The sequence below is a fragment of the Charadrius vociferus genome, unplaced genomic scaffold (assembly GCF_000708025.1).
Source record: "Charadrius vociferus isolate BGI_N301 unplaced genomic scaffold, ASM70802v2 scaffold1028, whole genome shotgun sequence".
Lineage (NCBI taxonomy): Eukaryota > Metazoa > Chordata > Aves > Charadriiformes > Charadriidae > Charadrius > Charadrius vociferus.
In genome coordinates, this window is record NW_009649564.1 from 100981 (window position 1) to 126547 (window position 25567).

The 25567-nt window shown below is 54.2% G+C and overlaps 1 protein-coding gene across 1 annotated transcript in view; it reads left to right on the forward strand.

Annotated features, from left to right (window-relative positions):
* Positions 1–314: 314 nt before the first annotated feature.
* JPH3 (junctophilin 3) overlaps positions 315–25567 on the forward strand; it is a 62087-nt gene continuing 36834 nt past the window's right edge. The window contains exons 1-2 of the mRNA XM_009890033.1: positions 315–696; positions 17366–18143. Coding sequence (XP_009888335.1) covers positions 315–696; positions 17366–18143 — 1160 coding nt within the window. The remainder of the gene's footprint in view (positions 697–17365; positions 18144–25567) is intronic.

Below are 25567 nucleotides of genomic sequence, written 5' to 3' on the forward strand. Positions count from 1 at the left end.
TTTAATGATACTGTTTCCACAGCAGGGGAAGAGAGAACTGATCCTGAACATACTCCCAGAGAATGAATAATCACAAGAAACTGGCTTAAGCAAGCAGCTCCCTGGATCTGGTGCATGATTTTGATTGAGTTTGCTTTGATTTGATTTTTTTAATTATTTTTTTATTTTTTTTCCCCAAGTCATCGTTCGCATTTTATTTTCTGCGTTTCTTTTTTTTTTTTTTTTTTTTTTTTTTTTTTTTTTTTTTTTTTTCCCTTTTTTTTTTTTTTTTTTTCTTTTCACCTTTTGGGGGATTTGCAAACCGAATTACATGCATGTCCAGTGGGGGAAGGTTTAATTTTGACGATGGAGGGTCGTACTGTGGAGGCTGGGAGGACGGAAAGGCTCATGGCCACGGAATCTGTACCGGCCCGAAGGGTCAAGGTGAATATTCGGGCTCCTGGAGTCACGGCTTTGAGGTGCTGGGGGTCTACACTTGGCCCAGCGGCAACACTTACCAGGGCACCTGGGCGCAGGGCAAGCGCCATGGCATTGGCATGGAGAGCAAGGGGAAGTGGGTGTACAAAGGAGAGTGGACCCATGGATTTAAGGGACGGTACGGGGTCCGAGAATGCACTGGAAATGGGGCCAAGTACGAAGGCACCTGGAGCAATGGATTACAGGATGGCTACGGGACAGAGACCTACTCGGATGGAGGTAAGTGCTGCATTGATACCTTCCCGGCCGGGGCGGGCGGTGGCACTGGGGGTATAATTCTCCGAACGGGGACCCCGGTTTTAGGCTGGAGTCTGTGAGTTTGCAACCTGCTGGCCTGGAGTGAGGGATGCTCATACCCTGCAGGAGATGAGGAACCAGCCCAGCGTGGCATCAGCCCAGCTCTTTGCCACAGGTAGCCCCATATGTTCAGCGGGTCTCTGGGCATCGGATCCTCCTCCCCTCCTCCCCATCCCTACCCCCCCACCTCTTCTCGACCAGGCGTTTTGGGGAGGGGAGCCGGCTGCATTGGTGGGGGGGGACGCCCAGCTCTCACCCAGGGTGGGTGGGAGGATGGGGTGGGCCAAGCCGTCGGGAGACGACCCGACTTGCACATGGGATTTGCAGTTCTGCACCACTGGAACCTGTAGGATTTGCATCGGAGCAACCTGGGGCAGAGGGCAGGCAAGCGTGCGAGGGGATCCAGGGGCAGATGGGGGCAGCTCTGGTGCTGCAGATGCTCCCAGCAAGGGGTTGGGGTCTTTGCGCGCCCCGCAGCCCCTCCAAACGCTCGGTGATATCAAGCAAAAGACTTTAATTCAGACAAGAGTCTTACATTCCTAGTTTACGGCTTAATGCTTAGCGTAGGGGCTCAGAGGGATCACCAAAGCTATTCTCTGCCGTCAACACAGCTTAACGAGATGTAGAGGGGAAACTAGGATTAAATAAAAAACAAGAAAACCCAATCGGAGCGATCAGAAAAAAAAAAAAAAATTGCTGGACTAACAAGCTTTAAGGCCGAACTACGAGAAACAGCTGGTGCTGTGCCGTAAGTGGCTGTATCATCCTCTCTCAGGTTTTTTGTGGTTACTTCCATCTAAATTGCCACCATCATACGAGGCAGGCCTACCTGCCGCCAGCCGGGGGCATTCGGCAGCACTGCCCCGTTGTTTTGCGGGTGAATGTGGCCATCTAACGCGAGGTAATTTCTTTTAAGACGTTATCATTTTCCAGGGCTGCTCCGTTAAGGGAACTGCAGCGTTACTGAGCTCCATCACAGCCTTCCTGAAAGGTGCTGCAAAGACCTTTCTCTAGAAAACCCAGTTTGCTGCTTTGTGGTTATACAGGGAGGCGAGACGAAACGTTACCTGCGGCTGCTCTTTTGTGCTCTCGAAGGGAGAGGGGGAGCGATCTCTCGATTTTTAATGATAATTTTGTGCTGGTGGCTTTCTCCCGAAGGAAAATATAGCTGCAACCTTTTGTTTTGGCTGCCTGGAATAATGCTGGGGTCTGAGCTGGAATCTGCCGAGTGTGTGTTTGCAAGCCATCGATAAATCCCGGCAGTCCTTCGGTTGAGCATAAAGCTTGGTCAGAGAATAACCGCGCTCTCCCACCTTCGAAGCGGTCAGGAGGGGGATGAGATGAGATGAGGGGGGTGGTGGGTGGTTTCTGCGTCTTCCCAACGCGAGTGCCCGTCGCCCCGCTCCCCTCCTGGCACCCGGCCCCTGCCGGGGAGGTTTGCAGGAGGAAGAAGTCTTGACAAACTACAGGTCTCCGAGGGCCGGGTGTTGCAGGGCTGGCCCTGTCCCCGGCCACGCACGTGCCCCCAACCCCAGCACGCTGTCCCCGTCAACCGCAGCGCAGGGGCTCTTTGGGAAACCTGGAGAGCATCTCCAAACTGGGGTGGCTCACCATCGGTTTCACCGTTTCTGAGAACCTACCAGAAGCAAAGAGCTTTTTCTTCCATCTTGTCAGGCCAGCCCGGCTTCTCGGTGTTTTGGGGACCTCTATTGCGTGCTTATCATTTTAGGAGGAGATGAGAGGATCAGGAGGAGACAAGGGCAAGGTCTGTAGCACAGTGCTCCCGCCCAGGGACTTTGCAAACTGTCCTGGGAGGAGAAGACGGCCATGCTGGGAAAACGTGGAGTGATGGTACCTGTGGCCAAGCCCGTGAGCAGGGGTGGGCCACGCACGCCCCGACCGGGCTCTTCCACACCAGCTTTCCCCCAGTTTGGGTTGGGCAGTCACCGCGGAGTGACTCAACGCAGCTGAAATTGCGCTTTCGCCAACTCGGTTGCGAGTACCCAGAGGCCACGGCCCTTTCCCAGTTGCCTGTCTCCATTCTGGGTGGAGAAATGACCAAAGTTGGGCATCTCCAGCCTTTTGGACACCAAACCTTAACGAACTTTGTGCGTTTGGGTGCAAGGAGGTGGTGTGTGCTGGAGCTCTGCTGGAAGGGTGGCTGCATAGCTATGGCACAGGGGAGGCAACTGTTGGGAAGGATGTTTCTCATTAATCTATTCAAGTTATTACCTTCATCAAACTGAAGTATCCTAGAATCCTCGCCCCAGCATCTGTCACTTGCCACCCACAGATAAATATTCATCCCTTGCATGTATTTTTTTATAGCACATCAACCAGGGCTAGGGGATGGGTCCCTAAATGCGCAGCGAGGCTCAGGAAGTGAGATGCCCCAGAATTCGTGGTTTTCACTCCAATTTTACCATTTCCTTGCACAACAGTGGGTGAGGGCACATCTCGACGCTCCACCAACCGTTGCCAGCGCTATCTTGGGGAGCGATGTTTTGCGTGACTGATGCACACGTGTTGATGCGTTGGGCTTGGACGTGGGGTATGGCATGCGGTGGCCCGAGCCGCGTTGCCACCACCACCACCACCACCACCCCCCCCCCCCCCCCCCGTGCAGCTTGCAGATCTCGCACCTCCCACGCCGACACACTCATCGCCATGCACACACGCCTCTCCTCCCCACGCCGAGACGCCGCTTCGCCCCTCCGCTCCCATACCCACACGCCACGTGGTCGGTCCCCCGGCTCTCTCCGACCCATGCGCGCCGCCGGATGAATGCAAACCGCCTTCCCTGAGCCCTGCGGGTACGTGTCCGTCGACACAAACCTATTGCACAGAGCCCACGGAAGCAAATACAGCCTCACTGTTCCCACGCTTTGCCAAATCTCCCTGGCACCGTGGCACACCCGACCCACCGTCCTGCACCTGCGGCACATGCGTCTTTCCCCTGCACGCGTGCACTCACATGGACACCCCCCCAAAACCACGATATTGCTGACATGTCCTTATGCTTCTGCCAAAAACCCCTGCCACCTCCTGTCCCCATCCAGAAGCGCTCCGACATTACATAAACTGGGATGGTGGGGATCGCTCTGGTTGGGTGCTGGGGTTGCACCACGCGTTTCATGGGCCTGATTCAGCCCAGCTCTGGAGCAGGAGTGGGATATGCTCCCTCAATTCAGGCAAAAGGGGCAGAATCCACCTGGATCAGCACCGACGTGAGCTGGAGATGCTGCTGTTGCCCTTGCTGGAGCTGGTGGAACCTCTCTGGAGCAGAGGGTTGGAGACCTCCCATTGCAGACCTTCTCTGGAGTGGGTCTGGAGAGCAGGAGACATCTCAGCTGGTTCCTGCCTTTCTGTAACTCCTTGGACACTTTGGAAATACTCAGTGATTTTACCCTGGGGACGGTTTAGGTTGTAACTTCAGGCTTGCCATGGAAATCCTGGGGCTGTGCATTGGGTTTGGGTTTAGCTGCTGCAACTGTGGCTGTGGGGGTGGACGAGATGGGGTGGATGAAGGAAGCCCCAAACCTGCTTTTGCCCTTTCCATCCCTACCAACGCTGTTTTTCTCCTCCCTCCACCTCTCCCCAGCTGAGCATTTGGGATCTGAGACCGGACAGGGGCTCGAGGAGTGAACCAGCCCCTCTCTCGGCTCCCCGCTGCCCGGCCAGCCCTCGGGGAATGGCTTGCGGCGGTTCCCCAGACTGGAGGTGTCCACGGTGCATCGAGGCCGTGCCAGGTCCCTCCTGCTGCCACCCCCTCACCCCATCCCAGGTGCCCACCGTGCTCCACGCGGACTTGTTTCTCAGGAGGGCCACCCCAAAACGGACGGGCGGTCGCATGGCGGTGTTCGTCTTGTGTAATCCTCCGTGCCCACTCACCTAAATGAATCATCCCTTTGATAGGTGAGTGAAATATAATTAGTGTTTTCATTGTTAGCACCGTGTGAGTAGGCAAGTGGGTTTTCTTGGCCGGGGCTGGGAAATTTTCGTGCTTTGGAAGTGATGGGGAGAGGGAAGCGGTGCGGTGGGATCTGCCGGCGTGGGCTCTCTCGCAGCCTGTCCTGCCCGGGCAGGAGCCGCGGCGGCTCCGTGCCCCACTTTCCCCACCTCTGCGGTGGCACCGGTGACACCTCCAGCCGCTCATCTGAGCAGGTACACCAGGAGCTACCAACCAAAGGGCTTTGAAGCAGTTGAGGAGGTGAAAACCAGGAAATATTTGGCAAAAGCAGCCCCCTTGCTGGCGTAAAGGGGCGCTCCAGGGGGACGGACCGGGGATGCCACAGGGGGACCTGCCTGTCCGGGAAGGGGCCGCAGCCCCCGCGCCTGAGCAGAGAAGTGGGTTTGGATAAGCCACCACCAGCGGGTGCCGCTAAGGGCAGCGCCATCACCCGGGGCTGCCTCGTGCCTCTCCCCGTACTGGGGTTTCTCACAGGTTCCTCTACAGCTGCAGGGAACCAACTAGCGAGGGCAAATTTCCATGCGATCTATTCATAGCACAGATGTCAGAATTACCTTAAAAGTATCAGCTCTTCGTCTTATTTTGCTGCCGGGAAGGAATTGTTTATGCACTTTAAATAGTGGGTGGAAACAAGCAAATACAAATGTGCCCTGATCCCCGATCCTCCTGGTTCCTGCAGAATCTAGACGCAGCCCTAGCTGGTCCTAACGACCCCCCTAAGAACCTGCTAATTAAAAAAAAAAGAAGTGCTATGAACTTTGCTTATGAAGCAACTTGCTGTCTAGATTGGGTACCGAAGCTGCTTGCAGTGCAGAGGTGGTTACAGGAGAGCAATAACGGATACATCAGGGCCCACCGAATGTGGAAAAATGAATCAAAATACTAAACGAAGAGTCTGAACAGCGTCATTAAAAATAAATGATATGAACTCATGGTAATTACTTATCACACTGAAACATGCTGCTTAGTTTCAGGTACAGCTCAGGACAGAGGAGGAAGGATTTTGACTCCGGGGAAAAGTACAGGAGATAGACATGGCCAGACAAGCGTAGACCCCACCTCCGTCTTCTCAAGCGTTTTGTCCGGTGCGTGATACTCCAGGGGACGGTGTAGGACTCCAACCTTGGGGCAATCTGACCCCCTTACACCTCTCCCTGACCCATAATAGAGGGTGACTTCAGTCCTTGAAGCACGGTTTTTATATCCTTTCACTGGGGATACCGGGGTGGGTCACCCCGGGGTTTCTCACGGCTTTTGATGCAAATCTCAGGACACTTGCATGTGATTTGATATCCCATGGGGCTCCTCGTGGAGGGGTGACATCTGCTCCTGTAGCTGAACGTTTTTTTTTTTCCTTGAAGCTCTAGCTTGTGGAATCATGTGATTTTGCAAGCTTTTCAGCTTCATTTTTTGAAGCAAGGTTTCCACCCAGACTATTGCAGGAAAGTCATTCTTACAGGCTTGGAAACCAGCAGACGAGAGCTAAAAATGCCTTCTGTTTAAAAATGCCTTGATTTTAAAATGAACCTGATTAATTTTGAATGCTTTGAGTCAGGTAACACTGATGTAGATGGATGATCTGTATTAATGTAGGCATGAGTTGAAGCTCCAGAAGCCGGGCAGGATGGGGTTGGTGATAGTCTTACAGGGGGCAACGCGGTGGTTTAACATCTGTCTTGTGAGATTGAGCAGTTTTTGCCTGTTTTGGCTCTGGCTGTGGCATTGTCTGAAATCCTGACCAAGAAAGGATATTTTTTTGCAGGAGTTTGCAGTAGTTACAGGAGACTCTTGATGCTGGTTTGCCCCTGCAAAAAGCTGTTTAACTTACAGTTAACGTATTTGACTGTTAACAAAAAAGGGGAGCTTGGAGAAAAAAAGTACTTGAGTGGCAAATGTTTGCATTTGGGGGTTTGATATTGGCTTTTCTCAGGCAGAATCTGGCCTTTGAGTCAAAAATCCTTATAAATTGCAATCGATGCACAAGCATTCCCTTAGAACAGTCACTCCCAAAATGATTCCCTGAAGAGGTTCCACTTAGCATACAGCAGAGTATCATGAATTTTCATGAATGAGTGAACAGCCAGAGCATGATCCCAAAGTTTGCAGATATTCGCACCAAGATGATCACTAGAATGATATGATTTCCTGCTCAGAGCATCACTCTGGGTCTGCAAGGTGTTTCCCTGGACTGAACAAGGGATTGTTCATTTATTTCACGGGAAATAAATAAAGAAACCCTGCTCTCGCCTCATCCCATCCTGTGCCGTCGCCGCTCCTGGTGCAGCCTTGTATCCCCAATCCGTGGGGAGCTCAGCCTCATCCCGGGCAGCTGAGCATCTCCCACACCTCGCAAGGGATGCAGCCCTCCAAAACCTGGTGCCGGCACACAGCGCCGTTTGTGAGCGCCGGAGAATTAGCCCTTACTCCCGTGAGCTCTGCTGAGAAATGGGGTGAGATCACAGAGTTTGCGATGAGGATTAGAGCGCTGGAGGATTAACGGACTAAGCATTAGCCCGATTTCACTCTGCTTTGTAAGAGGAGCACATTAGCTGTAATAAAGGTGCTGAGTGATATGTTAATGTGTTTCGCATCCTTCGTGCTAAAGACTCATCCTGGTTTTGGACCCCGTTGGTGGCCAAATCCGCAGGGATTCAGCTGCCCTGGGCAAAACTGTGGGCTGTGGTTCACCAGGGGATGATGCTCCCTTGACTTTCGTGGCTCCAGAGGACCCGGCGCTTCCCATTCCCAGGAAGACGAGAAATTTCTTTCTTAGGTCCTTTCCTTTTGAAAAGCTGTATTTCCCCAGACTCCAGGACCTGGCGCTTTAAGAAGAATCACCACCGGCCTGAGATGCATTATGAGCCCCATCAGAATTAGCGATGCCGAGATGTGATTGTCGTTATGATGGTTTGAAGCATTTCTCCAAATGCTGGCTGGAAAAGGCAATTACTAACGAACGCAAACAGGCTGGGGGAAGCGGGAGATACAGAAACAATGAGAGGGAAGAGGGAGGGGATGCTCAGGACAGACTTGCGTTTTCCTGCACATGGTGGACAGCAAAGAGAGTTTTTCCCCCTCGAAGCAAATAGCCAAAATGCCTCAGAAGCCATTGTCGGGTGAGACTGACTGTAGTGGTGGGGCTGGGGGTATGCTCCTCTCACAGGTGTTATCTGAGCTGAATTTCCATGTGTGAGTTTTCTGGAGTGGCTTCTCCTTAATATTATAAGGGCACGTATTCATCACTGGCCAATCGCTGCAGAAAATGGCTTAATTCCTGCAGCTGGGGTTGTTTTCAGAGGTAGGACATCGGCTTCAGGGCTTTGCCCCGTTCCCTGCCCTGCTGTAGGTTTGCTGTAGGCTGTGAAAAGCCACTTTGTGCTGGCAGCAGGAGGACGCACACACCTCGTTTTCTTGGAGGAGCTCTTCCTCCATCTCGCTCTATGCCTCGGTTTCCCATCTGTAAATGCAAATATCAGCAGTCTTTGCCATAATTTGATGGGGGGGAAGCAGCTTTATTCTGCTGATCGCAAAGTATCTTTGGGGCAGGCATCATGGCAATAAGAATATAAAGGACTCCCCATGTTTTGGGTGGCGCTCGTGTCCCCCAGATGAGCACTCTGGCCCCATGTGAACCTGCCTTTCGGATGATTTTCCCTATGGAGAACAGTTGAGCACTCCCTGTTCTGTGTTACTTTCTGTTGTTATTTGCACCCACAGAGGAGGAGGCAGATTCCCTGGCTGTGGCGGGAGGCTGTATAAATCCATCTCCTCTCTCCAGCACCCAGCTCTCACTCCTGCAGAGGTGCCCAGCGGGGCGCTGGCTCTGCCAGGGACAGCCCCGCACCCACCTCTACCTGCTTGCAAAGCCATCATCTCCCACGGTACAGCATCTAAACCCAACAGCTCCACTGGTTTGTTTCCTCGGGTGGAGGATCCCTGCCATTTAGCTTTTAAAAGTGCATTCTAACCGTGCTGATACGAGCTGCAGACTTGTAATGATGTATTATTTGTTGAGCCCCAGCGACAGACTTACTGCTACCCAGCACCCAGGCAGCAGCAAAGCTCTGCTCTGGTCCTCCTCCTCTCCTCTCTTCTCTCTGCTCTCCTCCCTTCTCCTTTCCCTCTTCCCCTTCTCTCCTCCACGGATGTTTAGACCTCATTGTGCCCATCGTGTGTGTATGTATCCAGCCTCGCATTAAGCAATATGACTAACATCCATCACGTGTTCGTGCCTGCGGATTATATTTGCATACTCAAAACCCCATACTTTATTTCTTCCCCTGTGTAAGCAGTTACCAGAGCATATTTTTGGCAAATTAGCAGCCACAGCAGAAGCATCTGACTGTGTTTTCAGCCTGGCTTGGCGATAGTCAGAGGGATGGAGATCCTTGGCAGGGGTGGGGGGAGGTAATTTGCCGCTGATGCTGTACCCGTGTGGCATTGCACACATGCACCATCGCCGATTCCCACCTTTCATGGTGGGCAACGCAGGTGGCAAGTCCTAGCCCTCCGTATCATGCCAGTGTGGGATTTAGGTGAGCATTTGGAGGACGATGGATGCTCTCCGACCGGCAACTGGGGACGGGGCAGGGAATGCAAGTCACCCAGCGCAACACCCTGTCCTGCTGCCAGAAGTGATAGTGCGGGAAGGACGGCTCTTGGGATGTCTTGGCAGCAAACATGCACCCATGTGCATGCTTGGGAGGACCCCTCCATGCAGGCAGCATGTTTGGGGGGCACATCGTTACCAGCCAGGCACCCTGAGTGCTGGACATCAGCTGGGGTGGCCAACAAGGATGTCCTCATCATCACACCATCAGGACCGAGTCTGAATTAGCATCCTCCAGTCCTCTCTTTTCTCTCACACATCTTCTCTTTGAGATAGATGTTTCTGAGATGCTAAACATGATTTTTGCATGAGTCCTCCCTGGGCCTTTCTGATAGCGAATAGCTGGAAAGTGATATCTGTAAAACTTGCTCCTTCTGTCGTAATTTAGGAGACCGGCCTAATTATTGCCATCGGATGTCTTTAATTAATCTGCTGCAGAGTTCAGAGATAAGAGGGGAGGTGAGCATACCGGGAAGGATCCTTGACGAGATAAACCAGCAATTTGCAAGGTCTAATGACTTCTGCTCAGTTTTGAGAAGTGGACCGGCGATTCAGACAACTCAGGCCTCCTTCCCAAATTTCGCTGAGTGGTGAAAGCGAACTGGGAGGTTTGAATCACTGCCGTTGCCGAACACAGTCACCGTAACAGGCGGATCTGGCTGTGCTTCAAGAATGGGCCAGAGGCTACAGAGAAACCAGCCCTTTGAAGCCTGCTGCTCCCATGTTCTGTGAAAGCCTGGGTAGCTGCGCCCGTGTCGCTGATTATTTTAGCTAACCTGGAAACACCTTGCGTTGACCCATGACGGTGGGTTATTTTGATTTTTTTTTTAACTCAGTGTTAGTGATGGATAAGGAATATTTTTCTAAGCATTTTACTTTTTCCGAGGTCATGTTGTGATAATAATATGTATGCGTCCACGGGCCTCAAAATGCTTTACAACATCCTAAATAACTGCTTGAATTTCTCTGTGTAAGAAACTGAAGCGGAGCGAGGCAGGGCAGGTCTGTGCAAACCTCCCCGGGTGCTTTACCCTGCGTGCTTGCCAAGGGCTTCATCCTGCAGGACACCGAACCGGCCGTCTCGGTGCGGGAAAAGCCTGCGAGCAGCCTTCGGTCCGTCAAGCTCGTACTTAATGGTGTTCCTGGGCTGGAGCCAGCAGTCTCAGCAGCCTCCAAAATGCCAGATCCTTGGGTACGGGGGTGGAGGAGGGTGGAAAGAAAATGCAGCCATTCCAACCCAAACCATCCTGACTCCATCCAATGCCATGGTGAAGATGGACCAGGTTTATATCCAAGTGAATGATCCCACCCTGGGCTAAGGGAAGCCCCAGGTGCGTTGCTGAGCTCTGAGCAGCCCATCATCCTCCCTTGGGGCTTTCCTCCTGTATCCTTCAAAATCTGCCTGTTGCTCTGACATGCCCTAAAATGCTGCTTGTTTGTCTGAAAGCCGGATGGCCCCAGGCATCGTTGTTGGTCTTCGCCATCTCTCTGTAAGCAGGAGAGGACTGCAGGCACCAGACAGCCCCTCGGCTCGGGGCAGCAAGCGGCAAAGCTGGGTGCTTTCCACCCTCCGGCATTTCTCACCTTCACCTGCTGAGTGCAATGCTGTAGGCCACCTCCATCTGGGCCAGAAAGGCCATTTTCTAGATGTTTCAGGTCTCCTTTCCCTTTCCATCCCTCTCTTATGTGCAGAAGGCACCTGGTGTAGAGACAAATGGCATCAGTGAAGTGACTCTTCTTCTTGCCCAAGGTTTCATCCTGTTGTGCTGCACGTGAGAATAGGAACCTATGAGTCGGTTGCCTCTTCCCAGCCATGGTGAAGACCTCGTCTGCAAAAGCGAGCAGCTCCCTCCATGTTCCTGGGCCCACGAGCACCCATGTGAGCCCCACCACAGCAGCTGTATCCTGGGGACATGAGCTGGAGCTGGAGCTGGTTCTCCTCCTTTCCCACTCCCCAGGAAAATCCCCCCAAACTCCTTGGTAAAGCCAAGGAAATGAACGGAAACCCATTGGTCTTCCTGGTGTCTGTAATGCCTCAGATCCTCCCGGAGCACTTTGCAAATGGGAGCTAATTAGCCTTCCCCATACCCAGCTGAATTGCTGGAGTGCCTCTGCATTATCCCCATTTCCAGCAGTGAACACGGACGCACGGAGGTTGCACGCAGCCACCTCACCGCCGGCTCTGCACGGGGTCCCGCTCCCCTCCCCGTTTCTGCAAGGTGCAGACCAGGGCAAACCCTGATTTTGGGGTTTTTGGCATTATGGGGACAGCAGGAGCAGCCCTGCAGGCTGCCCGCTCTCTTCCCAGAATGAATTTTAGCCTCCTGAGCCAAATGCTGAGAAAGCGCTGAATAACTGCAACAAATTAGATTACTTTTTGGTACCTGTCATTTCTCAAAACATATGATCTGCTGCCGGAGCATCAGGAATGATGCTTCGGAGGCCAGTGACTTCCCGCTTTCTGCTTTCAGCCTAGCTGGCTCCAGCCAAGGATGGGGCTCCACACGGTCCTCAAGGCAATGGAAATTCCTGCAGGAGTTTTAAAAGCCGTTTGGAAACAACCCAGCCGTGCTCCAAGGGGAGCCAGCCAAAAAAACCCAAAACCCAGGCTTAAAAACACAAGTGGCCAACAGCCACGTTGCCCGTTTTCTTCCTTCTGTGTTTCTATCCCATCCCGACTTTCCTCGTCTTTCTTGCAAGCCCGTTCCCTTTCTCACGCTCCATCTGCTGCTTCCGAAAGACGAATATTCTCGCGGATCCGTCTTTCAGGATGACTTCAGTGCTTTTCTCCCAGCCTCAGGTTATGCCCTCTCCTTATCTCTGCTCCATACGTGTGCACGCACGTGGCCACCTCCCCACCCTTCTTGGCATCACCTTTATCTTGGCCAAACCCTGCTGGAGCGGTTACACCAAGAATCAAGAAATCTTCCCCGGGGTAAAACCGCAGCGAGCGAGAGCACAACCTGCTTATTCTCTCGGGCTCTGATTTTCCTGCCATTACAAGGAATGGCAAAATTCCCATTCCCAGGGCAGGATCAGGCCTTCTTTTCAGCAGGGTGGCAGTGGTGGCTGAGATTTCTTGGCTTGGCTCTCCTATGGTGCATCTGCTCTCGCCCGCGATTTCCCGCCAGCCCTAGCCCTGGCCGCACGGCTTGGCTGCCCGCAGCTGCCTGCACGATGCTGCCCCGAGCGCGTAATGGATGCTGCATTTCCCCCGATGCAATCACTCCATTAATCTCATGCAATTAATGCTTCAGGAAGCATTTTGCAAATATTGATAGTAAGGAAAGAGCTACAATGCAGAAATGGCTGCTGCTTCGGTTGTATTACCATAGTCAGTCACAAGTTACCTGGCTCGGGAGGATTTTCTGTCCCTGTCCAAGACTTTCTTGGCTGCTCTTTGTCCTTTTTCCCCGGTGCAAAAGGGCCACACAGAAGGGGGATGGAGATTTGTGGCATCTTGGAAGCATCCATAAGAATGACCTGCATGGCTGGGGGGAAGAGGTTGGCACATTTTCCCCCCCAGCAGTTCTCCTCCATCACGGTGGCTTTGCCTCCTCTCCACAGGGCCTCAGCTCGGGCAATTCAATCGTCTTGTGGCCAGGACTGCAGTAGTGTTGGCTCGCTCCCTGCTTCCCATCCCAACAGAAGCATGTTCCCCTCTTGCACACAGTTAAAGAGGGTGTCTGATCTTCTGCCCCGACCCTGGGAGGAGCTCAGCTCTCTACATTTGCACTGAAGTCCTTGAGGACCTCCGTTCAGCATCTCAGCAGATCAGTCTGGGGACCTTTTGCGTCAGACGGGCTCATCTCATGACACCCAGCCCCGTCCCACGGTCCCCACTGCAGGGGCTTCCCATTGCACGCTCCCTTTTCGGCTCCCTTGCTCGGAAACAGCTAGAGCCGGTCCATCCTGGCACGTAAAGTGGAAAATCATAAAATCCTGTTTCCTCTGCAGGGAGGAAGAGTCTCCCGGCTCCTTGTGAGATTAAGCTTTGTGCATCTATCTGCAAACGTTAGGGGGCAGAGGTTAAGCTGAGCAGTGCAAGGGGAGGAGGTGACAGTGCTTAGCAATGCAGATCAGATGGCTCTGAGACCTTCCAGTATTCATGGCCAAATCCTGGGATATTTAGGGGTTTAAAACATAATGAAGTCAGATGAAGGGAGCAGTGCTGTTTGGGTGAGGGAGGTTGGATGAAGTTAGCTCCTTGGAAGGAAGCGCTTTGATCTGCTGGTGGCCATAAAGGTAGCCAGATGCCTTGATGGCCATCAGTGAGGTGACTGTGCTCTCCTAGGCAATCTCCAGAAGCGATCCATGCTGCCTCATCCCGCAGGGAAGCCATCAGGAGAGTGATGACACCCATGAAACCAGACTTGGGGTTTGGCTTGTGCTCTCTGCTGGGAGCTGCTCCATGATGCTGGGAAGGGAGAAGCAGGACGGGCCACCCGGTTGGGATGGCTCCTCAAGTCCTTCCATCCTCTGCTGAGAAACATCAGCCTTGCCAAGGAGATGCGGTGATTGCTCCTGGCAGCCTTGCAATTCCAGGAGTAGGTTTTAAGGCCATGCAAAGATGACAGCTATCCCGGGCACCTCTGCCTCGCTGGAGATACGCACAGGCGCGCGCGCTGCGGCTGTAACCTGCTGTGACCAATTTGCCGCCTCTGCTCCAGCTGAGACGCGCTGTCACGCCTGCTCCGGCAGCGCTTTGTTCTGCTCTTTGCCGCTGCCTCTGGTTTTCAGCAAAGGGCCGTGCTTGCTTTACGGTGCTTCGGTTTAATCCGCTGGGGTTGGGGTGGGTTTTTTTCAGCTGCAGATTTGCTGGGAGACGGGGAGGTCAAGGGACCTGCCTGGGGCTGTGGACTGAGGCAAGGGATGAAGCTGAGGGAGGGGGAATCCAGGACTTGGGCAGGGCAGGCTCTGATGGATCTCATGCAGGACCTTTTCTCCCTGTCCCCTGGCCTACACTGGCATCTTGGAACTAGGTGATCTTTAAGGTCCCTTCCGACCTAAACCATTCTATGATTCTATGATCTTTCCCTGAAACCCCTTGAATCCATCTCTAGAGGAATCTGGGGTGAGGACATCCCAAGCCATCCTGGGGCCTCCCTCTGCAGGGGTGCTCAAGGCGTTGGAGGATATCTCTGTCACCCAGCTGCTGCCCATCACTCCCGGTACGTTGTCCTGCCCAGATGCTTTGGGAAGGAGCCAGAAAAGGCAGCGAGATGATACCAGATCTGCAGGGGCAGGATGGACGGCTTGGGGGGCTCTCCCCTGCCATGGGCACCATTCCAGGCTGCCCCTGGGCAAGGGGAGAGCCGTGGGTGCCCAGCATCGGTTGTTGCCTGTTCTTAGGGACACCAAAGTGAACTACAGCAGGGCAAGCCGGGGTCACTGCTTACACCCAACCACAGGACATGTCTGATGTCTCCTCCAAGCTGTTTGCCAGCTATCTTGCTGGTTGTCCCCCATCCTTCTCCCCACCGGCACTGCTGCCACCTCCTCGCCCTGCCCTGCCGGTGCCTGCCATAATCCCGGTGCTCTGCCTCCCTCCACAGTGCTAATCCTATAAACCCTCAGTAAATCCTGCCCTCCTGCCCTGCCTTTCCATGTCCTTCTCCGAGACAGTCTTCATGGGGTACCCCAGCTTGGGGCTGGCATTTTTTTTGGGGTGCACAAGGCTGTCACCCAGATAATGCAGCACCTCGGCGGGGGGTTGCTTGCCTGGAAGCACCGGCAAGGATGCCCAGACCCCAGGGGATTTGTGCCGAGTGCTGGTGGCTATCAGATAAGACACTTACGGACCCCAAAATGCACCCCAAGGTGTGTCCGGGTGCTGGTTTCACGCTCTCAGGAAGCTGTTCCTGTGCTCAGTGTGAGCTGCTCCAGCACATACCCATCTCCAGAGCTACCGCTGAGCCCTGGGCACCGGGCGGTGGAATCCCCTAAGGAAATCCTGGGGGTCGGATGGGGATGAGGAATGAAATGGAGCAAAAGGATGTGTAGCTGTCAGGTTGGGATCGCTCCTTGCAGCGAGAGTAGGGTTTATCTGGGCTGGGGATAGGGCTGGCCAGCACAGCCCGTTTTAATGATCCTTTCCACTGGGCTGCCGGAAAGTGTTGAGAGGGAAAGTGCAGCAGTAGATCTCAGGGAACGGTATTTTTGCAGCCCAAAGAGCCGTCTGAGGTGGACCCGACAGGTTGCTCGTGTCTACGAATCGCGGACTGATTGCTAAGGGCAAAGAGCGTCTTGGGCAGAGAGGGGATGGGAAGCCTCTGTCAGATGGAGACGGTGGTAATCATCGGGGCCGTTTCGGTTTGATTCCCACAGGGTTCACCATATCAGCGAGTCAATTTTAGGACTGCCTTGGCGTGCGGGAGTGGGGCTGGTGCGAAGGGAGGCCCCGATGCTGCGAGGTGCTGCCTGCGCCCGTCCCAGCACGGGGCACTGCTCTTTGCGTTGCCGGCCAGGGATGGGATGCAGCAGGGCAGCTCCAGGCTGGGACCGGCCGCAGCATCCCAGTGGCACCAGTCCCAGGCTGAGATGGCACCGGGCCGTCCTCGGGCTCATCAATCCACCCGCGAGGGCTTAGGCGGGCGGTGAATGACCACATCTCCAGCTAGTCCAGAAAAGATTAAGCCGACCTAAGAATAAAAACAAGTCCCACAGTTCAACCGGCTGGGATAAAATGAGAAAGCGTGCCAATCACCGAGCTCCAGGAGGGGAAGGGATTATAAACCCCGGGCAGATTACCACCGCGCATTTCGGTGCGCAGGGCAAGTGTTACGCTCCGGTTGGGCTTCCTGGGCCGGATGGGTTTCTTGTGCCTCCATTCCCAGTGCTGCAGTGAGGTCCTGTGTGCATTCCATCCCACTAACAACCAGTTAGGCAACTCCAGTAAGTGCCCACGCAAATGCAGGAGTTCAAACAGGGGCACGTTTCCGAGGAGAATAACCAAATAGATCTCTCCCCATGAGACCTTTATTTCTATAGAGCCGCTCCCTTCCGCTACGTGCCGGATGAAAGGCGCTACGTATATAAATAAATGCATTGTAATATACTGCCTGCTCAGCATCCCAGTGGCACCAGTCCCAGGCTGAGATGGCACCGGGCCGTCCTCGGGCTCATCAATCCACCCGCGAGGGCTTAGGCGGGCGGTGAATGACCACATCTCCAGCTAGTCCAGAAAAGATTAAGCCGACCTAAGAATAAAAACAAGTCCCACAGTTCAACCGGCTGGGATAAAATGAGAAAGCGTGCCAATCACCGAGCTCCAGGAGGGGAAGGGATTATAAACCCCGGGCAGATTACCACCGCGCATTTCGGTGCGCAGGGCAAGTGTTACGCTCCGGTTGGGCTTCCTGGGCCGGATGGGTTTCTTGTGCCTCCATTCCCAGTGCTGCAGTGAGGTCCTGTGTGCATTCCATCCCACTAACAACCAGTTAGGCAACTCCAGTAAGTGCCCACGCAAATGCAGGAGTTCAAACAGGGGCACGTTTCCGAGGAGAATAACCAAATAGATCTCTCCCCATGAGACCTTTATTTCTATAGAGCCGCTCCCTTCCGCTACGTGCCGGATGAAAGGCGCTACGTATATAAATAAATGCATTGTAATATACTGCCTGCTCTGATCACTGCCGGCAGCGTGGACGGGATCGGAGTCTGCTCCCGGATAACGATTCCCCTGCCCTGTCTCCCGCTCCCTTCCCTTTCAAATGCGGGGTTGCTCTAAGGAGCGGTTCCTCACAGCATCGCTCCCTGCGCGCTGATGCCTTGGCTGGTTTCTGATACTGCCGCGCTGCAGCTGGAGTGCACGCCTGCAATCCCACCCAGATGTTGTTTTTTCCTCCCACAATGTGACACTACAATCCTTGTCACAGAGACGGGACCAGGATCCCGAGCTGCACTTTGCTGCTCTGGCTAACGAAGGGCTTACGGGAGGGGTTTGATGCTGTTAGCGGTCTGCAGGATGCCATGCCATGAAACCCCTCTTTGCTTTTGTCTCCTCTTCCCAGGGACATACCAGGGCCAGTGGGTCGGAGGGATGCGCCAGGGTTACGGCGTCCGGCAGAGCGTTCCCTACGGCATGGCTGCGGTTATCAGGTCACCCCTGAGGACGTCCATCAACTCCCTGCGCAGCGAGCACACCAACGGCACGGCGCTGCACCCCGACTCCTCGCCAGCGGTGGCCGGCAGCCCTGCCGTCTCCCGGGGTGGCTTCGTCCTCATGGCCCACAGCGACGCTGAGATCCTCAAGAGCAAAAAGAAGGGCATCTTCCGGCGGTCGCTGCTGAGCGGGCTCAAGCTCCGTAAGTCCGAGTCCAAGAGCTCCTTGGCCAGCCAGCGGAGCAAGCAGAGCTCTTTCCGGAGCGAAGCCGGGATGAGCACGGTCAGCTCCACCGCCAGCGACATCAACTCCACCATCAGCCTGGGCGAGGGCGAAGCCGAGCTCTCCGTCATCGAAGACGACATCGATGCCACCACCACCGAGATCTACGTCGGCGAGTGGAAGAACGACAAGCGGTCGGGCTTTGGGGTGAGCCAGCGCTCGGACGGGCTGAAGTATGAAGGAGAATGGGCCAACAACAAGCGCCACGGCTATGGCTGCATGACCTTCCCCGATGGCACCAAGGAGGAGGGCAAGTACAAGCAGAACGTCCTGGTCAGTGGCAAGAGGAAGAACCTCATCCCGCTGCGGGCCAGCAAGATCCGCGAGAAGGTGGATCGGGCGGTCGAGGCGGCCGAGCGGGCGGCCACCATCGCCAAGCAGAAAGCGGAGATCGCAGCATCCAGGTAAGGTGGTCCCCATCCCGACGCGGCGTCTCGGCAGGGGTCCCGCCCTGATGGCTGTGGTTTGATGGGAGAAGGGGGTTGAGACTTTTTTTGTGGTAGGAGGTGTTCAGAGGGGTATTTTAGGGAAGCTGCAGGCAGGCAAGCATTGCGGTGGGCGTCTGCCAGCGCAGGCAGCAGTTGGTGCTATCTGGACCCCAAAGCGGGAGTGGGCAGCATCCTGGAAAGCCGAGCCGCTGGGCTTGCCCACGCCTCGTGGGTGGTGGTCAAAATGGGGTGGATCCAAGCTGAATTGTCCCTCTGCTAACTCCAAGTGGGCTGTGGATGCATGACCTTCCCGAAGCAGCCGGTGAGGCCATGCAGGGTCACCCAGAGCGGTGCGTTTGCTGCAGCTTGTGCAGGGGGTGGTTGCACCGTGGTGGGACTGCACTCGTGGGTCATGGTGTGGGGCTGACAGGCTGATAGCTGTCACTTAGGAGGTACCGGGTTATCTACCCCATTTCTCCCTGGCCTCTTTAATAAGCAGGGTGACACCCTTAGCAGAAGAGCCCCTGAGATGCTGTTTGCCCGTATCCTCTGTCTGACTTATAGCCAAGAGGAACCATCCCAGGGTTGGCCTGCGCTGGGAGGATTCCCAGCTATTTCTGTTCCCAAAAGAGGTTTTGAGTGGAAAAGCAGTCAAATCGCTGGCTGCAGCTGATGCTGGGGGAGGGTTTGCCCTGCCTGAGGCTCTACTAGAAAGCAGCAGATCTGGGTGCCCAAATAATCCCTGCAAACCTCAAGAACCCCCCACTCCCCGGGCTGGCTGTAGCCATCGTGGAACTGCTCAGTGATGCAGAGCAGGGACCCGATCTGGCTGGAAATCAGCAGGAGAGGGGGAAGAAGGGGTCATGTCTAATTTAGGTTGAAATAGGGTCCAACTCCCAGCTCAAAGCAGGGCCAACTCCAGCGCCTTCTACATGGCTCCCAAAATGCGCCTGGAGCTTCATGACTTGCAGCGAGGTCCCAGACAAGAGGTGAGCCGAGGAGGAAAGGCTCCTCTGCCGAATTCAGGGGTCTTTGTGTCACTTTTAGGGTTGGGTTGATAGAGCGTGGTTATTCCTTTCTGCTTTCTGAGCAAGTGCTACATATAGCAGCCAGGCTGGGGAAAAAGGGCTGGGGTTAGGGGAAAAACCCAGGTACCTCCTCAGTCGCCTGCACTGGGTTAATTTTTGGGTCTGGATCATTTGTATGCAGAGTCACACTTGAAATCTTTATCAGCATGTCTGCCGATGACTTATCTGCAATGTGAATGAGACTCCCAAGCCTGCTTTGGGAGCATATTTGGGCTTGATGATGTTTTCGAGCTGATGTTGTACCAAATTGTTGTCAAAGCTTTCGGGAGAAAAAAAAAAAAAAATCCCACTAGATTGCCAGGTAGGAAACAGACTGCAGAGCAGCGGAAAGACCAGATCTTTCCCTGTGATCTGGGGACGTGAATGCCTCAATACAAAGGCCTGAATCCTGAAAATGTAGAGCTCTAGTCTGCCGTGTGATGCTGGCTCTGAGAACCTGAGCATCCTCTGTTTCCAGGCGGTAATGGTCCTAGAAATCCATGAGAGAGGGATTTGGAAGAGATATGACCTTGCATGTTGGAAATACTTTAATCAGCTCTTGGCATATAATGTTCCACCTTCTAATTATGAGAGAGAAGGAAAAAAAAATCAAATTAGATAGCCATGTGAGGGCACGAATACCTTCCTCCCCCGTGCTGGCCAGAGTAACGCGGTCCAGAGCTCTGCTGGAGAGCAGCAGCAGTGCTGGGTGGGAGGATGCAGCCCGTGACCATGCCTGGGGGAGAAGAAGAGCTGCGGGATTTGGGGACCGCCCAGAGGACCCCTTTAATCATCAGTGAAGATGCAAAGAAATAAAGGAATGGGAGTGCACAGCTTTGAGGATACTCAGTCAGAGACGGAAACCGGTCCCACCAGAAAACACTCCGTGAGTGACCTGACATCTCCGTCCCGCAGCCCGGCTCCCTGCGCCGTTTGCGCTCGGTCTTAACGAGTCTGTTCTTGACCAGGCACATGTGGAAGAAAGCAAGCGCCGGCAGCCCAGGGCTTTGCTCTTTTTGTGGCGTGGCCATCGCCTCCGGTGCACGAGGGATGCTGATGTGTTTGAAAAGCCCTTTATCGATCCGCTGCGCGAGCCGGGGGACAGACAGACTCCAACGTGTGCATTAGTGCTGGGTTACCAACCGCGGGTGACATCCATCCCGGGAGGTTTTGCTGCCTGTGTTAATGGCTCATGTTGAGGCCCCAAAACCTGTCCGCAAAGAGCCAAAACCATCTGGCCATGGCCAGGCAGGACCGTGGGGTTTAGGCTTTGCCGGAGACGCGGGACAGGTGGGATTAGGTGGGCGTACGGGCTCAGCCCCAAGGTCTTGGAGGGTGTCTTGGTTTTGCAATTCGGCTGCAGGCAGGAGAGGCCCAAGGACCTCGAAACACAAGCGAGGACACCTGCTTTGCCTGAAACCTGCGACCCCTCAGCTCGAGCTCTTCCCCTTTGTGAGGTTTTCTGCACGGACAGTCTCTCCTCAGCGTGCGGAACCAGAAGAGAGCAAAGTTTTACAAACCCAGAACCACCTCGAAAGGCTTTCATATAATTAGTCCGATTAATTTTAAAGCTTCTAAGTTGATAAACACTCCCCCTGCAGTGCCCGCACCAAACTGCCTCGTCCAAACGGAAAGAAATGCGCAAAATTGGCAGTGGGTGAGTTGCCGGAGGAATCCTGATGCGCGTTTCGGTGGCTTTGGGGCTCAGGGGTGCAATATTCCGCATCTCATACCAACATGAGTTCTGGCTTACCGGCACCCGGGGGTTTTGTAACAGCACTGGTGTGTGTCTGTGTCTGCGTGTGTGTGTGTGTCTGTGTATTCTCTTCTGTCTAATAATATGGCTGAGTTCACTCTGCAGCCTTTCCCTTGGTGGGGGAAAATATGTGCCCACCCACGTATTTCATTAAATTTGTAAGAATTCAGTATTTTTGAAAACTCTACCGCTCTGTCAGATTTGGTTGGAATTGGCCAACACGTTCAAATGTTATTAGTGTGGGAGTGATGGCATATAGATATATAAACAGCACAATCACATAAGTAAGCCCCATTTCCTGAGGAAAGTAGGCTAAAAACATAGTGTGCTGAAGACAAGTAAATTGGATTCTTAAAGTTGTTTTAGTCTGAACAGAGTACAATGTTATCTGTGACACAGAAAACTAAGCTCATTTAAGGAATAGTTTTTAGGTGCAGCAGATGATTTTCCTAAATTTTCGTCGATGCAATTAAACTGAAATAACACTTTCCTTCCTCTTATATCTCCCGTTCGCTGAAATAGTTCGTGCAAAGCCAATGGGCGAGAAGGGCTGTGAATCAGGTCTGAAAAACTACCGTTGATAGCAACTATCGGTTTTCAGAGGTAGGCAGGGCGGGAGACCTTTTTTCAGCCTGTTTAAAACGAAAGCACGGGGTGTCCTGTTTGTGCTATGGGGTCCTTCATTCCCCCCTCTTATGAGCCAAGAGCTGTCACTCTTTCTCCTGCTGCCCTGGAAGGATGAAGGATGCGCCGGAGACACCGGCTCCTATCTCATCAGTGATAACGTTGATACCTAAGGCAAATTATCCATAGGCACTGGTGTGTCATGGTCAACTAAAATATAATATCCAGGCAAGAGGAGGGGACCAGAAAGCTCATCCTCACCCCTTGGCTTTCGCCACAGCTGCTGGACGTGGAGGATAGATGCACGTGGAGCATCAGGAGGAGCTCAGGACTGACTCCAGCTCTCCGCAACGGATGATGGCAGTTTTAATGCAATGCAGACGGACCCTAATTCTCTCTAGGGTTTCCTTCTGCTAGCATAGCCCAAGGTTTTGTAATTACTGGCTGGACTGCTTATGAGAGGAAGGGACGTCCCTGGTGCTGGGGGTATGAGTCGCGGAGATGGGTGGCATTTGGCGAGCACTCAGCTCCTCTCCAACGCCGGCTTCATGGGGCCCTGTTCAGCACCTTAAATAACAGCTCCTTGGAGCCGCTGGTGCCCTAGCACCCCGGAGGGGATGCTCTTCTCAGGTTAGTCCTAAGTAATGCGCTTCCGGGCATAATTATAGCCAAGCCATTCACCAACGATGAGAAAAATATAATTAAGCTCACTAGTCTCAGGAGGGGTCGGGCTACAAATTAGCACAGTGTCATTCAACTTCAGAAAGGGAAACTGGATAAAAAAGAAAAAGGAAGCGAATAAAGACAACCTGGCAGCGAGGACGGGTAAAGGAAAATGCTTGGACTCAGCATGGATGCTCCTTCAGGATGCTGCAGTGAGGGCAAAGCATCCGTCTGCGTTTGCCGTACAATGGGGAGCAGGAAGGCAAGAAAAGCCCCGGAGAGCTCAACAGCAAAGTGCAGAAGGTTGTTTGAGCCAAACAGGTATTTTCTACAGAAGAATGGAAATGCAGCCCAGGCAAAACCCGCAGAAAAGAATAGATTCTGCAGTTCTGATCCCAAACATTTTAAGTTGCGGTAATGTCACTACCGGCAGTACACCGAGCCATAATAATGCTGCTTAATGCTCTCTCAGGCCTGTGCCTGCAGCTTTGCAATTGTACTTAGCTGCATTTGATTTAAGGTTTCTGCTGGCTTTTCTGACGCCTGGGGGAGGTGGCTGCAGGGCTCCCGCATTAGTCTCTCCCTAATCCCCGCCTCGAGCTGCCGGAGGGGCTTTCGCTGCGGATGGAGAAGGGGGAGGAGGAGGGATGTGTGTTAAGGGGGACACCGTGGCCCCAAAAGGGTTGTGCGTCCCCTTGCTTGGGTTGGGATGGTGGGGACGAGCTGGCAGCGGACTGAAGCCGAAATGGGTCACAGCTGGACTGGCTGCGGGGATGGGGCTGAGCGAGTGCTTCAGGGATCAGCGTGTTGGGGCCTCCCACTACCTTGTCCAGCCCCTCTTTGGGCACCTCTGAGTCCAGAGAGGGTTCCTCTCCTTTTGGCCCCTTGGAGAAATGCTGCCCTTTTCCCCACTGAGGCCATATAAGCGAGCTGGAGCTCGGGACTGTGCAGGAGTCATCTCTACCCATTACTTGGGGGCCGATGGGGTCACTGGTGGCATCACCTGGTACCCACTGGGTCTTGTGCAGGAAGAGCATGCACCTTCCATCCCTTCCCAGTCTCTCCATCCTTTTCTTGAGTGGTGCAAAGAGACAGGGAGGAAAACACAGAGGGGATGGATGGAGGTGACTCAAAGGCTGAGATCAGCTGGGGCAGGAGGTAATTCTCTTTACGGCAGCATTTTCTTTTTCCTTCCCACCTTCTCTGCCCCCAAACAGCCCCTGTGCAATGCAGAGAGGAGCAAAGCCCGGGGCTGGCAGCCTCCGAGGGGCTTTACCGTTGACAGAGAGCTGAGCTGCGGCAGAGCACGCTGACCATCGCTCCTGCCAGCTCCTCCCCAGCTCCCGCCTGGGCACAAGCTCCCGCGGGTGTTGACAGGGGTCAGGCGATACCGCGGCGGCAGAGATTAGCATCAGCTGTTATTCCTCCCGTTCGTGTGTCGCTGTCAGCCGGGGTGACACGGGTACCTCTGACTCACGGCAAGCACAATTTCCACTTCTAGTCCAGGACACTCGAGGAACGGCGGATCCCCGGACAGCATCCCGGATCGTCGCATCCGTACCCGTTGCCAGCTCTTGCAGAACCCGCTGTCTGCACCGTGACTGTTTAAGTCCTCCCGCGATGCCAATTTAATAACTTCCTGCTCAGACAGGACTTACAGCATTAAGCCCTTTTGTGGCCGTGTCAAAAGTCAGGACTAGCCAGCACGCTCACATGTCCCCGACTGCCACCCCGCCGCCTGCGCTGCAGTGCAGAGGTGGAGGGCCACGTCCACGCACAGGCACGAACAGGCTGGAAAATTAAGTGCCTTTCATAGGAATGGTGCTTTACAGAGTAATCCAACGGGAAAAACCTCAGTGGGGTTTTTTTTAGCTTCGAGGAGAGCAGCTCGGCGTCGGTATCTCTAGACCCTCTCCTTTTGTTTCTCTCCTATCCTTCAACCATGTAGTGCTGCTCCTGGCTCGGTAGCTCCCACCACCTTCCCTGTCCCCTGAGCCGAATCCCTGTCCCCTGAGCCAAACAGGAGCTAAAACACCGCAGCTCCATGGCCCAGGTGTGCAACAGGCATTCGGATAATCATTTCCAGCATTGCTGGGTCGGGATGATATAACATGGGCGGAGCGGGGATTCACAGCCCGTTGGTTTCTCCGTGGTCCCAGACAGCTCTGCCCTCCTCCCCATGCTTGTTGGGGAAGATGTCCAAAATCCGAGCGGTCCTGGCAGACACAGCAAAGCGCAGCTGGAAGGGCGGGTTTTGCCATAGAATGAAGCAGGAGAGGGGTTTTTTTTTTTCAGGATGCAGAAGGAAGAGAAATGCCCGGTGGCAGAGCTGGGATGGGAGAGGTGTGCCAATGTGGCAGCGCCATGTGCCGGTACGGGCTTCACGGTCGCTTTTGCAGCAGGACCAGATGGAAAAGGGCAGGGATGGCACCGGCCGGCAGTGAGGCAGGAAGGACGGGAGGGTGATTCACTCCTGGCAGCCGCCGCTTCCACGGGAAGGGGCTGCCCCGGAGAGCTGGGCAGGAGGCGAGGGGTAGTGTGGGGGGCTGAAGAGGAGCCGCCTCCTTTTCCTCCTCCTCCTCTTCCTCCTCCTCCTCCTCTTCATCTCCAGCATCGCACAGCAGCCCGTCACAGCCCAGATCACCTGCCCAGTCTCTCATCCAAGCCTGCAATGGGTTTAGCGCATGGGCTGAGCGACTGGCACTGCTGTCCCGGTGGGGACAGCCCCGCTGCAGAATCAGCCCCTCTCAGGAGAGGGTGCAAATCATTTGATTTCAGCCCCCCGAGCCGTGCTGGATCCCCCCACTAACGCAAGAACCTCCTGTCTGCCCTGACTGCCCACACAGCACAGGGAAGAGGGAATGAGCTGAAGAAGAGGATGGCGAAGCCTGGTCTTCACGCTGACGCCCGGTAGCTCTTGGGTGGAGCAGCCCTTCATCAGATGGGAGGGGAAAAAAAAAAAGAAAAAGCCAACAGCAACAACAACAAAAAAGCCAGCCCCTGATTTTCCTTTCTGCTGCTTTTCCTATTCAACGAGCAGAAACTGCAGCATTGCTTTTCTCAGCGATCTTCGGGAGGGAGCGGCGAGATCCTCCCCCAGCCTGCGCAGCTGCCTGGCAGGCGGGCTGGCTCGCGGCCCCGTCGCTCTCCTCCATCCTCATCCTCGCCCTCCGCGGGGTGCAAGGAGACCGGTGGGCTTACACACCAACCCCCCAGCCAGGCCCAAGGGCCAGAAGAAGGGAATGCTGACTGCATCCCAGCCCCTTGCTGCCATATTCCCCCTTCCTAAA